Source organism: Meira miltonrushii, assembly GCF_003144205.1.
Source record: "Meira miltonrushii strain MCA 3882 unplaced genomic scaffold FA14scaffold_1, whole genome shotgun sequence".
NCBI lineage: Eukaryota > Fungi > Basidiomycota > Exobasidiomycetes > Exobasidiales > Brachybasidiaceae > Meira > Meira miltonrushii.
Window position 1 is genome coordinate 4,514,810 of NW_020289943.1, and position 13,830 is coordinate 4,528,639.

The following is a 13,830-nucleotide window of genomic DNA, read 5'->3' on the forward strand; positions in this document are numbered from 1 at the left end:
GCATATACGCTACTATCCAATCAAATACTCTTCTGACCATCATCAAAAAGCATCGATTGAAAAGATGCCTGCACTTGTGCCAACAGCACCTGTTTTGGCTGAACCTATTCAAGTTGCCGCAACATCACTTTCAGGTCTTGCAACTTCATCAAATTGTACTTTACAGGCAATTCCAACACAATCTTCCAATTGTCATGATGTATTTGCACTGGGTGAAGTATATCGATTCTCAGCAAAGAATATTCGAAAACGTTCAAAAGTCTTGATCGCTTATGTAGCACCTTCCACAGGTGTGGTGGTCTTGGATGCAAACACGCAAGCCACTGTATCTTCAGCCTCCTTTTCGTCTTCTTTACGACCAATCACTCCACCACTCGTACTGCAGGACAATAAGTTCTTAGCAAGCTTTGTTGTTTTGAAAAGTCGATCATCTGACGATTGGGCAGAACTGCACGCTTGGATAGAAGAAGATCAAGGACCATCAACTGCTCCGATTATAAAATCGTACAATTGTCAAATCGATGACGATATCATCTCACTTCATCCTCTCTCGACATCAGAGCTTTTAGCACGTCATCATGATGGACACTTTTCTATCGTCGAATTTCAGTCATTTAGCGAACCAAAATTCCATACAAAGTCGACCCAGTCTGAAAAACTGCCCTCTAATCGTCACACGCTCTTCATTGATGTTTTTGATCGTACAGATATCGCATATTTGCCCGGAGATTCGTCCGGTAGAGCACCAGCACAAGCCTTGATTGTACTTTTGACAACAGCAAAGGAAGGCAGTAGTGCATCTACGAACCCAAAGCGAAAAGGCAGAAAGAGTGCGATGGAAGTGATCGATGCTGCCGAAGCAGGGAATATGAACCAAAAGTCAGAAAGTGCAGTCAAAGTAGAATACTTCAGTGTTGGAGTAGAAGGTTCAGCAATCGATTCGCGAATAAGGAAGCTTGGGCAGACAAAGATACAGCTAGAAAAAGATGAAGTGATCTCTAGTGCTTCAGTACGATCAAGCGGTGCTCTGTCCATGATCTCAGAAAATGGCCGATTGATCAGCGCAACACTACTTTCGTCACAAGACGGCTCACCAAGAATCGAAGGAATTAGCTCTTTGAATGTTTCTGGAATCACACCTTCTTCGAATACAGCAATCCTGCGGACATCGTTATCGACCGCTCTACTCACTTTCTCAACAGTCCCATCTTCAGGGCGAGCACTACTCAATACACTATTAGTGGACACCGAATTGGATTGTGTATTGGCAGAGCAATCATGGAAAGCCCCTGAAGACCATGCGCAAATATTCATGCAACCCTTGAATATGACAAAGATCGCATCTGCGATCACACTTGCGATCCCAAAATCGTTAAAGCAAACCAAGCCATTGATTCACATTTGGAACACTTCTTATCAAACGGGAGAGGGAGGTCATCTAAGATGGGCATTAGGCTCGCGTCATCTTACACACAAATGGATCGTGTCGGCAGTAGGAGATGATCAAATAGGAGCATCGAACGAAGTCGATGGAGCAAGGAGCCATGAAGGATTGATTGAAGAGCTAAAAAGGATTTCGACTTCTGCAGATAAAGGAAGTTCAAATGCAAAAAGCGTGGAAAAGGCGTTCGATGATTGGCTCAAGTCGCATCAAAATGAATCTCTTCCTCAAGCTTTTGTATCTGAGCTTTTGACTATTGCGCTACCGTTGTCCGATGTCGCAAACGATTCCGAGACAAGTTCTGCCAAGCCTTACCCGAAAACAATCGTGCATCACTTACTCGATCAGAATCTCGTTCATGGTGTTAGCCTTGAGCCTCGTACTCTGGTAACTGCTTTGAGCTTGGTGGGCGATTGGGATGCAGTGTATAAAGCATTGCAAAGCGTCAAGGATTTAAGCGAAGACGATGTAGTAAGGACGATTCGACGGGCTGTTCATGAAGAAAGTGCACCAACAACGAGGCTGCCAACGATTCTCACTGCGATTACAAGAAATCAATTCTCATCCGCTGAATTACGCAAAAGTATGAAAGATCGATTGGACGAAAAATGTGTTGAGGCAATTCTGAGCATTTTGAACAATTGGCTCGCTCCAGCAGATGGAGATGCATTGTTGAAAGATCAGCAAGCAGAAGCCGAACCAGACAAGCCGAGCTTACTGCAAGCACTGACATTTTCAACGGAAGTTTTGGACACGTTCTTCCCTTTGATGCTCGTTACACCTTCATTGCAAGCAGACGTACAGCAATTGTCTACGCATGTTGAAACACATCTCTCAAAAACAAATGTGTTGAACCTTTTGCGTGGACCATTGGCAGCATTTGCCAAATTGAACGATGATCGCGTACGTGAAGCAGAACATCAAGCTGCTCAATTGACAGCCGAACTTGCTGCACTTCAAGGATTGGAAGAAGTGGATGATATTGAAGCATTGAAACGTTCTGAAAAATTCGCAAATGGTCTTTACAGAACAAAGGGACCAGATTCATCTCGTGGAAAACAAGGCAAATCCAGTTCACAAGCCAGTATCGCTCAACAAATTGGTGCTGGATCTTTATCCAAATCTGGACAACGTCAACTTACACGCAAACAACAAACATACGCAAACAATTTGGCCGTTGGACAATATGCATTGGAAGAATTTAATCCTTAATTTTGAAACATATGTACTATCATCAATAGGGAGAAAATAGATGACAATTATCAAGAAATATCAGACAGTGAAATGTTAAAAATGCTACAATTGAAAAAGTATGCTGATTATGTTGCTCCGTCCGGGGGTGAAATAAACGTTCCGTTGAAATAAACTGTTGCAGCTCTGGTGAAATCGCCGAGATTTCCCGAAATAGAGTTATAGTATGCTAACCTTAAATAATGCGGTTGAGAGACGAGAGTGGCTAAAATATTGCTTGGATCTTGACCGCCAGGATAGAAAGTGAAATTAGATTGTGTGTTAGCCAGTTCGATTGAAGAAAGACTTGAAGTAGCACCTGTACCGTTGAAAGCGATGAAATTATTGGCCAAAGTACCGAGATCGTAATACGTTTGACTGGATTGTAGACGTAAGACATCATCGATCAAGAGTTGGTAAGAATCCCATTGATCTGTTTGATTGGATGGAATAGGCTCCCAATTTACCAATCCAGACATCGATTCGGACAATTGCGTCAAGTTGCTAGAGGTGTTGATGACCGTTGGTGTAGTTCCATTAAACGGTGTAACACCTACAAAGTTGGATGCGGCCAAAAAGACTGGAAGTGTACTTCCTGAGGTTGCAGATCCTCGAATTACGGCAACATCTTGAATGATACCATCATAACTCCAACGACCAACACCGTTGAGGAATACACCCAAGAGGAAAGCGGAATAAATCAAAGATAGTCGAGTCTCGAATGCACAGAAGGGAATGATTGCCAATGCAATGATATAATGGTGCAAACGTAATCCTGTAGTTGGAACAGCAGCCAAAAGTCCGATTAAAATACCTCCAATTATGATCATTGATAGATATTTGGGTAAATAACCAGTTTTTCGGATTACACGTATTTGATTGATGGCGAGAACGAGGACGATAACGATTATCACGATCAAAGAAGTTAAAGCGCCAGGCTCATCTTGAATATCACTGAGAACCAATCTGCTCAAAGGAACATTTACAAAAACTATATCCAGCATGACACCGATCCAGTAAAAACCTTGAACCCAAATTGTACCTTCGATGGGAATTTTGTTTAGCATTTGAGAGGTGAAACGATAATTGACACGCCATAATGCATAAGCCACGAAAAGGGTAGGAAGGAAATCTCCAAAGACGTCACCGACAGACATAGGATACTCCCTTGGTTCTGATAAAAAGTTTATGTGGAAAAATCCAACACAAACCAAAGTGAAGAAATAAACGATTTGCTTTGGTCGCAAAACAAATCCAATCCAAGCCAGCAAGATTATATTGAGAATATAACCATGACTTCGATTGTCCTCGCATTGTTCGCCATGTACACCTTGATCGAAATAAAAGCTGACGGGGAAAGTAGAGTTGAAAGGCGTCGATGAGATTCCATATCGGTCTACGCCTTCATATCCACTATAAGCTCCCACAAGCCATGCTGAACCGCAACCACCTTTGCTTTTCTTGATTGCGCCAGCATGAATGGCGGCAGCGCAAACAAAAGAGTCTCCACGATAGATATAGGGTGAATCTGTGCCAGCTTGACTTGATTCGATGCTACTGCTAACATTTGATCCTCCTACAACAAGAGGTACCCAAGCAGGAAGCTGATCGCCTACTGCTCTAGGACTTCCAAGGACTGTAGTTTGACAATTTGCAGGACATCTAAAATTGTATGGAGAAGAAGCACTGAAAGGAGCACAAGATTCCCCATTGTATCCGCATTGCGAGTTCGCAGTCCAAAATGATGTCGTGCAACCGTAAAAGACAGTGTCTGACTGAGCTCCGTCACTCGAGACAACACTTCCTTCATACCATAGAGATTTCGCGAGGAATGAGAATCCTAAAACCCATCCAATCAATGTTAGAGCCAAAATGCACCAATGAAGAGCGTTTAAGCGAACATCACGTTTGACGCCTTGCCACCATGGATCGCCATCCTCTTCGGCCACCTTTGAAGAAAGGTGTGTGCCGCTTTGCAAAGAGTTCGCTCCGTGAGCAAGTTCGACATCTTGTCGAGCGTTGCGTTTATGGTGATAAGGATCCTTCCAGGCGACTGGCGCGGTAATCTTTTGCCAACCTCTCTCAACGGATGCGAGTGGCCACCAAGGATAATGTTTGATGGCTAATTGTGCTCTTGGTCTTGGTCCAAGTAAGAACGATCTGGCAAATCGCATGAATCTATTTGAACGTCCTCTAACTTCGAACGTAGAAGATTGATTACGCATTCCATGACCATCTTGCAAGATAGGTATAGATTGATGATGGAAACTAGCATCTTTGGAATCAGTCTTGGAACTGATCTCCTCGCAAGGCGTTAACATTGGATAAATGTCATCGTCGCTATTTAGAGTACGAGATCCGTGAGAAATTTCATTCTCTGGCACGGCCATCCTTTCGGACAGAGAACGTGGATACATTACCCATAATGCTGCCTTGTGAATTCTGTCATCGAGTTCTTTGCCGGTTTTATAGGTGGCAAGATTACCCTCGTGCGCTTGTAAACGAGTCATATCTCGAACGAGCCATTTAATGCTGCTTATATTCGTTGTTAAAAGTGTTTGACCGTGATTGAGAGCAGTCATCATTGACATGATCGTATGACGGGTTTGACGTAAAGCGGCAAAAGCGTTATGGGATGACTTTGAACGTGAATCAAAGGTTTGCATTCCCAGTGACAGAGATCTTTTGGCAATCTGAACGAATTGTTCATCAAAGGTTGTGGTATTCGTCCCTTGTCGTTTAGAAACCTTGTCCTCTTCTATCACTGCAACCGGCAACACGATCTTACTTCTGACACGATTTTCCCGATCACCGTCTTTTGACCAACGAGAGGATTTCCAAATATCTTGCGCTCGTCCTTCTTGATCGAACAGACAAGTCGCCCTTCTCTTTTCATTATCACCACCAACCAACGAAACAATCTCTGCCATCTTGTCGCGCGCCTCACGGGTACATGTTAGATGAAGATATCCATCCGAAGGTTCTTCATCGTCCACGTCCTCCAAATGACGAACGAGAACGTCAAAGAAACAATCTTCCGTCATTTCACGACGAAGTTGGTCGCTCAAAGCACGTGAATGTTGACCTCTTCCTTCGCCATTTTCACCTTCTAAATTGGTCACTTCCGTATCTTCTGCATCTTCGGTAATATTGTCATTATCCTCTTCACGCCAATGCGTTTTAGCGAAAAGAGCTTCCGCATTTTCTGCACGATCAGGGAGAGGCATATGAGAAATGTGTGAAACGAATGCGATAAGAGCAGAGAGATCAAGATGCAAAGTTTTCGTTCCACGACTTGGTTGCAATTTGGGAGGCATCGGGATTTGCATAAGTTCATTCGCACCACCATCTGTGATAAAGTTTGTCAAACTTTGAGCAGATAAGGCGCTGGATTGTTCGGCTTCTGCTGTTATGATCTCAACGTTGCATTCTTTTGCGTACTTTATTATAGCACGTAATCGGGCCTCATATCGATATTTTTCTTGATCATCATAGAATTTACCTTCGATACCTGTTATGCCAGCGAGCGGTAATCGATTAAGCAAGAGTTCAATTGCTGGCCTGCCATAATGAGAAGTTTTTGCAAGATGCGAGGCGGCAGTGTTCAGATCGTTGATCAGCTTGACTATAGATGATTGCTTTGCTGCTATATCCAGTTCATCCTTTGCAAGACGATTGTTCATTTCCGTTATCGTTTGTGAGCCATTCATCTGTTCCCCTTCTGTGTCACTTTCATCATCTTCGCTATCGTCATCGTTTGAAACGTAGCTTTCAGCGTTTCGAAATTCAGACAAAAGGCCGATGGGCTTCAGGGTTGAAATTCGAATCCATCTCTTGCCACTCTCGCACACGATGTCCACCTTTGCAGGTTTCTTTTGTTGTCTTGATGCTGAAGGCGTGTCATGTACGGCTGGAATGGGGAAAGTAGCATCCAAAGCAACCAAAGGACCTTGACTTTTCGCTGCGTTAATTGCCCGTTGCCAAATTGTACAAATATAAATCGCATTCGATCCAACACAGGGACCATCAGTTGAACCTGCATCTGAAGCTTGTTTTTCTAACCAACTCAATTCTTTATTGATTGCTTGTTTTAATCCACGTAATCCTCTTATAGAAACAACATGTTCAAAATTGAACTGTTGAAAATCATGCCAAGCATAACCTGTGATTGCATTATGACCTCCTTGATGATAAGATGACCATGCTCTAGATGCTTGATCGAAATGATGAATGCTATTTGCCACACGTTCTAATGCTTTTTGTAATTCTGCGATTGTGGGTGTGTCTTGTCTGGTATCATTGTCGACCATGATTATAACGAGTAGATCTCAATGGTGAGAAGATGAGAGGGATAAAAATGATGATAGCATGACTAAAAACACTTCTTCTGCTTTTGACTGCAGGATTATGCATTGTGTGCATACAGCAAGCAAGCAATATAGAGGCCCAAGATTTAAATTAAAATTAAAAGTACAAAAACAGGTGATCAGCTAAGAAGACAGAGATCATCTGCACTAATTGCCGGTCCCACTATTCTGGGGTAAGGAACGATAAAGATTCCCACTTTACTTGGCTTGGCTTCCCGACTCCCTTTAACGGTGAAACGTGATCTAGGCGCGGTCTTTTTTCGCGTTTAAACGTCTTCTTAAAGAATAATATGATTGTGCATACATTCAAGTTCAACACTGTTCAAAACAAATAATCTTCTTCTCTTTCGTCGATCATACCATCTTCTATCGCATCAATTAAGCTTTCGTGCCTGATCTTCCATTGCTTATCCGATGGCATCCGGCAGTAGCGGCTCATTCTTCGGCGCCGCTCAAAATGTCGGCGGCTTTGGGTCATCGCCTATGCGAAGTGGATTGAATACAGGGGGAGGTGGAAGTTCATTTAGCACTGGACAGCAACAACAACAATCTTCTCCTTTATCAGCCAACAACCCCAACAAACAAGATATGTCTTCTTCAACATTCTCATTCGGAGGATCACCTCAACAGCCAATCACTTCGTTCAGACAACCTGAACAAAGTGGAACTCCAAGACAATCTTCTTTTCGCAATTTACGCAGATCAACGAGCGGGGGAAATCCTATAAGCGCGGCATTCGGCCAGGGCAGTCATTTGGACACTACCACGCCAAAGTCCGTTCGATGGGAAGATGCACCAGAGTTCCCGATGCAACAATATCAGCAACCAACGAACCAAGGGTTTGGAAGTTCGACTAGCTATAGTCAAAGTCTGAGCAACAGCTTTGGACAGCAGCAAAGAAGTAGCACTTTTGGTGCTTCCCGCAGTCCCTATCAATTGAGTAATTCGACGACAAATATTTATCCCAACATCTATCCATCCCAACCACCAATGCAGCCTCAGCAGAACAAGCCTGCAGAGCAGAACCAATTCGCTGCATTTGCACCTCAATCGTCTCTGGCTGTCACTCAAACTAACAACACACCGGCAAAATCTGCCTTTAATTCATCTTTGGCCAGCTTGTCCAGACCTCTTTCAGTATCTACAACGCCAGCTAGAGCAACTGTATCAAAAGCAGCATCAATAGTCAAACAGGCAACAACAACACAAACACCTCTTCCAAACCCAAGTCAAAATGCACACCCGCCAAAGGAGGCTGTGATCACACCGAGATCTGCCATTGTGAATCGGATCAAATGGAATCTAGCAGCTTTGCTATTGAACTGGTTCTTGCCTCGTATACACCCAATCACCACATCGTATTGGTTATTATTGAGTGCAACATTGAACGTATTCGGAGGTGATTCAGACGTACAGCTGGCAAGTGCGTTGTCGTGGTTGAGGAATGCATGCTTTGTCGTTTTGTTGGCCAATTTGGCAGAAGCTTTCATTCGGTTGCAAACGTATCAGGATACTCCAGCCAGTTCGGCATCTGGACCTGGTTCAGGCACAACGATCGGACAGACTGCTCGTAGACCTTCCCTTGCCAATCCACCCAATCGAATTGTGTCCTCCTCGTCACCCAACAACGCTGCTCCGACGAACACAAGCCTGTCAAATGCACGCAATACGCCTAGACAATATGCTCAAGGAAGTCCATTGCGCGATAGTATTCTTCGTGCAAGTGCGAGTGCAAATGCGTTCGAGGGTACATCATCGCCATTAGGAGAAGGATTCAGAGGACCAAGTAATTCACCAAGATTGCAATCAGGTCGCAAAAGTAGTTCAAGTCCAGCAGCAGCCTATTTGGCACGTAGACAAGATCGTTTGGTGAGCGGAAGTGGTTTAGCAGATAATAGTTTCACAGGTATGGGGGAGTACGATGATTCGGCAGATTTTAGTCATGATTCCATCGAGGTGAATAGGGCTATTCGAGCTTTGAGCGCGAGCTATCAGAGAGAACTTTCACAAAGTCTTTCGAATGAGACGGGATCAGGACGTGGAAGCGTTGCAGTGTAATTATAATAAGCATTCAAATGAACATGATCTAGATGAGATGAGAAAGATAAAATAAAGATAAAATTCTAGAAACGAATCGCCCTTAGTTCCATGGTTCTTCGTATACACGGCCAGATGGTTGACCGGAACAGCCGTTTGGACTGTAGTTCTTCCTTGCGTATACATCCAACAAGAAGTATAAGTACGTATAAATGTTATGTTTTGCCATTTCTGGATCTCTGTGTGCCAAATCCAAAACATTTGCATAATCACGTTTATCGAGTTGCATCAAAGGTGAAGATAATTGTGGTACTTGCATAAACAAGGATAACAAGCTGATTGGCCAATATGTTGTTGGCACATTATCATTCAACGTGAAATCGTTTTGACAAATTTCTTCAAGATATAAACGATGCGTTGAAGGAGCAAAACTTTGCGGACAAGTAATCACGGAAATTTGTTTGGAATGCTTGCGATTAATTTGCTCTACAAAACCACCTTCTGATGAGAAACGTTTTGAAGAATTGCAAACTGTCCAATCGTCCGTTGCGATTCCATTGTCCTCGGTTTCATCATCTTTTGTTCCGCAATGCAAAACAACATTCTTCTTTGTACCTTTTTGTAAACGTGTTAAAATACCGATTGGAGTGATCAGTTCAGCACCATGGTTGATATGACCAAAGTACTTAGCAACTACCGTCGAGGTTGGTGAGCTGTACAGGGTATCCAATCCCAATTCAACAATTTCTTCTAAATCTTTTAGAGCACGTTTAATTTGCAGTTGATGACCGTTATGCGTGCATGTTTTGTTATCAACAGGAAGAGCGAATGGATTGTCTGTGCTAGTACCAGCATTAGCACGTCCATAGCCACCACGCTTAGAAGCAAAGACGATGTTGAACGCAAAGGTGAATGCAAGAAGCAAAAATGATGTTTGAAGATGCATATTTGTTAAAGACCCACTCTATTACAAAAAGAAGTGATAAGTGAAAACAGAAGGTTCTGTGAGAGAATATTCTTTATCTTATATCATTTTAGTGTTCCTCCTCATTTGCGTCATTTGGCTTTCAATTTCGATGACGAGTACTGCTGTGCCCCAAAGCACGTTTGCGGATCTCATTCATCGTACGACCCGAACAAAAGCATCTTTACGCCGTTCAATCTTGACAAATGGGGTGCTTCACTCGCACGTAAAGGATAGAATGTGTACTGCTCATTCTAGTACACATCAATAGCCCCATGAATACTGCGGTGAATGATGACTGAATTCATGGAGCCCCAAGCCTCCCCCTCAATGATGCATGGAAGTGGGGAGGAGTGTTGGTCATGTGGCATTGCCATCTTGGCTTTTAGCTGTGCATGTATTCACGCTTATCCGTTTGGCAGTGGATGGATGATTTACGTGTCTGTGTGCTTGTGCGTGCGTGTGTGCGCCACGCAAAATAAAGGGCCGCTGCTGAATTAACCCCGTCTGTGCTGAAAAATTACTGTCAGACACACGAGCATCCAATGTAAATCACACATCACAATCAAACCAATCATTTCCCCCCCTCCCATCACTGATTTCGAAAAAATATTTGGCGGCGTCATTTCTTATTTTTGCGGGGAGATTGTTTTGGATAGATAATACGCGGCATCAAGATTGCATGATACGTACATTATAGTTCGTCCATGCTATACGATCTAACAACCTGATTCGATCATAGGGGCACCATTACAACGGTTGCCCAAAGATCACAAACAAGATGGCTGCAACTACGATGAGAAGAAAGGGTAGCAGTAGCGGAGGAGACCATTCTATGGGCACACAAGCAGGCAACCAAACGACCTCACACGGAAAGCGTGCAAGCGTAGGAGGCGGTGGTACGCATAGACAAAGGTTTGTAGATCCTAGCTTGATGATGTCCACGAAAGGATCAGATGAAGGAAGACCCTTAGGAGGGGCACATGCAAAGAACAAGTCATCCGATCGATTACATCGCATCGGAGGTGGAAATAGTAGTACCAACCTATCACATTCAAAACGAAGCAAATCCTATTCACAAATTATGAATGCTACCGGACAAAGCTCTAACAAGAGCAAATTAAAAAGGGGCAAAAGTGAAGGGCAACCAAATGCTCAACAAGAAAATGAAGACGACGAAGGTTGGACAAGTGCAGATCAAACGACTGATACAGATACGTCAGGTAACCCAAAATCGCAGGATGATAGCGAGGAAGAACCAGATGAAGGTCTGGTATTTGGCAACAAGAACGCCAAAGGCAAGGCAAAAGCTACAGCCAAAACTCATGAAGGCTTTCAGATAGGCAATGATGCTAACCAAGCATCCTCAGAGCAAATCACTACACCACCTGTCACCCAGCCCGACCAAACGCCTCTTGCAAAACCAGTCACAATCACAGACGATGAGCCCATCCCTCTCACAACACCTCAATCTGTCAGTCATCAGAAAGTCCAAATCACTGCTGAAAAGGCTCCTGATGCTCAACACACCCGTCAATCGTCCGATGAGACCTTGGCTGTGACGCCCAGAGAAGAAGCTTCTCGAGCAGTCTCTTCCAGTCCAGAAGAGCAAAAGACGATTGAAAGGCGACCAGCACTTCTCTCGCGTCACACATCATCTGCTTCAACGCATACGCTCACAGGATTCAGAGATGATGTGAGGGGAGTTACATCGTCACCTATCTCTACACGATCAGCTAAGAAGAGGATGTCTTTGCTGCCACGAGAATCGTCCATTTATGCTCAACCTCAACTAAGTACGGAATATGCATTTGCTGGTGGAAGGCATGGAAGTGAGGGCGTTCCTGGAAGCAGTAAAAGTAGTAGAAATGTAGGTCATCGCTCTTCTGATTCAAATCTTGGTACTGGAATCACTGTCAGTCCCAGTGACTCTAGCCGATTACATGATCGTATTTCAGAGTCAACACCACACTACCGATTTGGAACGACTGATTCGATGGAAAGAAGAAGAAAGTCGAGTGTGAGCAGCTCAAGATCAAGTTTTATCAACCTACCGGGCGTTGCGCCTACTTTGGGTACAGTCTCTCATGATTCTATCAAGGCAGAATCGACAGGAGCTCAAACTTCTAGAGCTTTGGAAGCTATGCAACGTGCTTCGATTGGAGCAGCCAATTCAGTCTCTTCGCAATCTGCTTTCTCCTTACCTCATGATCGTGATCAGGCTAGAAGAAGCCTATCTTTCGAAGGCGGAAAGGGTGCGATTAGTAGCCCCAGCAGTACGGGTCCATCTGAAGCAGCCCGTTTGGCGAACAAATTACGAATGACAAGAGGTAAAAGTGGCGATGACGTAAGTACCGGAGCATCGATGCCAAGTACAGCTTCGCAAATGTTGGCGAATAGCGGAACGAAGTACTTTATGGGCATCAAAGGTGATGGACCAACGGCTAAATCATTAGCACGGTATAACAAGCCAACGGTCAGTGTTTTTGTTAATCGACAAGACGATTTCAAAAGTGCAGAAGAGACGGTGGAACGTGGTAGTCTATTTGATGAAAACTTTACTCGTGCAAGTGTTGGACATGCAAAGATTCCAGAACATGAAGAAGAAGAAGGTCATGGGATATCATCGAGGGATGATAGTGGAACTGTTACCCCGTCTGATGGCACCACTGTTCGATATGTGATGGATTATGGTCTTAGTGGTCCAGCTATTCAAAAATCGCAAACTATTCAAGCATTATTAGCGACTTGCATTGACAATGACGAATTTGAATCATCCTTTGCTCCCGCTTTGGCCAATGCCGCTGGCTTGGGTGATAGTGGCAGTCATGGCAGAGGTATTTCAGCGGGAACTTATGCAGGTCAAGGTGAAGGTGCAGGATTGGGTGCAGGAGGCATTTATATCAATGGACCTAATGCCACTCCATTGCATTTCATTCATGGGCTCACAAATACAAATGACAGTCCATTCCCACTTGACGAAAGCGAAATGAACGGCGGAGGAGGTGATCATGGCATGTTGGACAGTAATGGTCAAGATGGCGAATATGTTGATGCCAAGAATTTGCGGGCCGTTGCGTTGACTTGGGCTGCATTGAATGCGACAAAGAATCACATTGTGACAAGAAGATATGTTGATCCGATGCGTGAAAGTATTCAACGTGTTGCACTTGCGGGCGGTATGAATATCAATCCGGATTCACAATCGACAAATAAGAATGATCTTATTGGCTTAAATCATCATGCCAGCGGATCACATGGAGATTCTTATTACGCGTCTGGACGTTCTGGAAATAGCGGAGCGATGACGCCGGGAGGCACATTGAAATGGGGATGGCGTCACTTGTTCCAAGAACATAATTGAATGAAGAGCGATTCAATTCTACCACGAATTTTCGTTTTTGATATCATTGTACTTGTATGTTAATCAATGCATTTTTTCTTCTTTTAGCTTTGGTTAGAATGTTCTGCCTTCCAAAGACGGCGTTTGGATGAAAAATGAATACAAAGCGGAAGCGTAATTCGTCGATCGCTGCCGCATAAATAGCGGACGGACGTACACGCTGTTCCGTCCTTTGTTTCCTTCTTTCACTTCCAGCTCATTTTGCGCCCTCTTTTACATCAATACACATACGACGTCACCGAGTTTGTTTAAATACCCCCCTTGGCTTTACTCAAATTCGAATTGGAAGGCCGTCGCTGTCCATCTCCTACTGCTCTTCCTCTTTCCCACCCTTTCCATCTTTCAAAGGTGTTTTAACATTCGTTTCTTACCTGATCAAATTGATCTT

At 43.9% G+C, this 13,830-nt stretch overlaps 5 protein-coding genes across 5 annotated transcripts; 3 read left to right on the top strand and 2 right to left on the bottom strand.

Annotated features, from left to right (window-relative positions):
- The first annotated feature begins 40 nt into the window (after window positions 1–40).
- Window positions 41–2,720, top strand: FA14DRAFT_159996 (uncharacterized protein). Its single transcript, XM_025498482.1, has one exon. The coding sequence runs from the start codon at window positions 65–67 to the stop codon at window positions 2,651–2,653; it is 2,589 nt and encodes an 862-aa protein (XP_025358720.1). The 5' UTR covers window positions 41–64; the 3' UTR covers window positions 2,654–2,720.
- On the bottom strand, window positions 2,611–7,075 carry FA14DRAFT_159997 (uncharacterized protein). The gene has a single exon (XM_025498483.1). The coding sequence runs from the start codon at window positions 6,979–6,981 to the stop codon at window positions 2,761–2,763; it is 4,221 nt and encodes a 1,406-aa protein (XP_025358721.1). The 5' UTR covers window positions 6,982–7,075; the 3' UTR covers window positions 2,611–2,760.
- A 123-nt stretch (window positions 7,076–7,198) lies between these two features.
- FA14DRAFT_171117 (uncharacterized protein) lies at window positions 7,199–9,261 on the top strand. The gene has a single exon (XM_025500307.1). It carries the CDS (start codon window positions 7,453–7,455, stop codon window positions 9,094–9,096), a length of 1,644 nt encoding a protein of 547 aa, XP_025358722.1. The 5' UTR covers window positions 7,199–7,452; the 3' UTR covers window positions 9,097–9,261.
- Window positions 9,179–10,021, bottom strand: FA14DRAFT_177696 (uncharacterized protein; the record flags this gene model as incomplete). Its single annotated transcript, XM_025500758.1, has 1 exon — window positions 9,179–10,021. One exon carries the CDS (start codon window positions 10,019–10,021, stop codon window positions 9,179–9,181), a length of 843 nt encoding a protein of 280 aa, XP_025358723.1.
- Window positions 10,022–10,588: 567 nt separating this feature from the next.
- Window positions 10,589–13,473, top strand: FA14DRAFT_159998 (uncharacterized protein). Its single transcript, XM_025498484.1, has one exon. It carries the CDS (start codon window positions 10,821–10,823, stop codon window positions 13,401–13,403), a length of 2,583 nt encoding a protein of 860 aa, XP_025358724.1. The 5' UTR covers window positions 10,589–10,820; the 3' UTR covers window positions 13,404–13,473.
- Window positions 13,474–13,830: the final 357 nt, after the last annotated feature.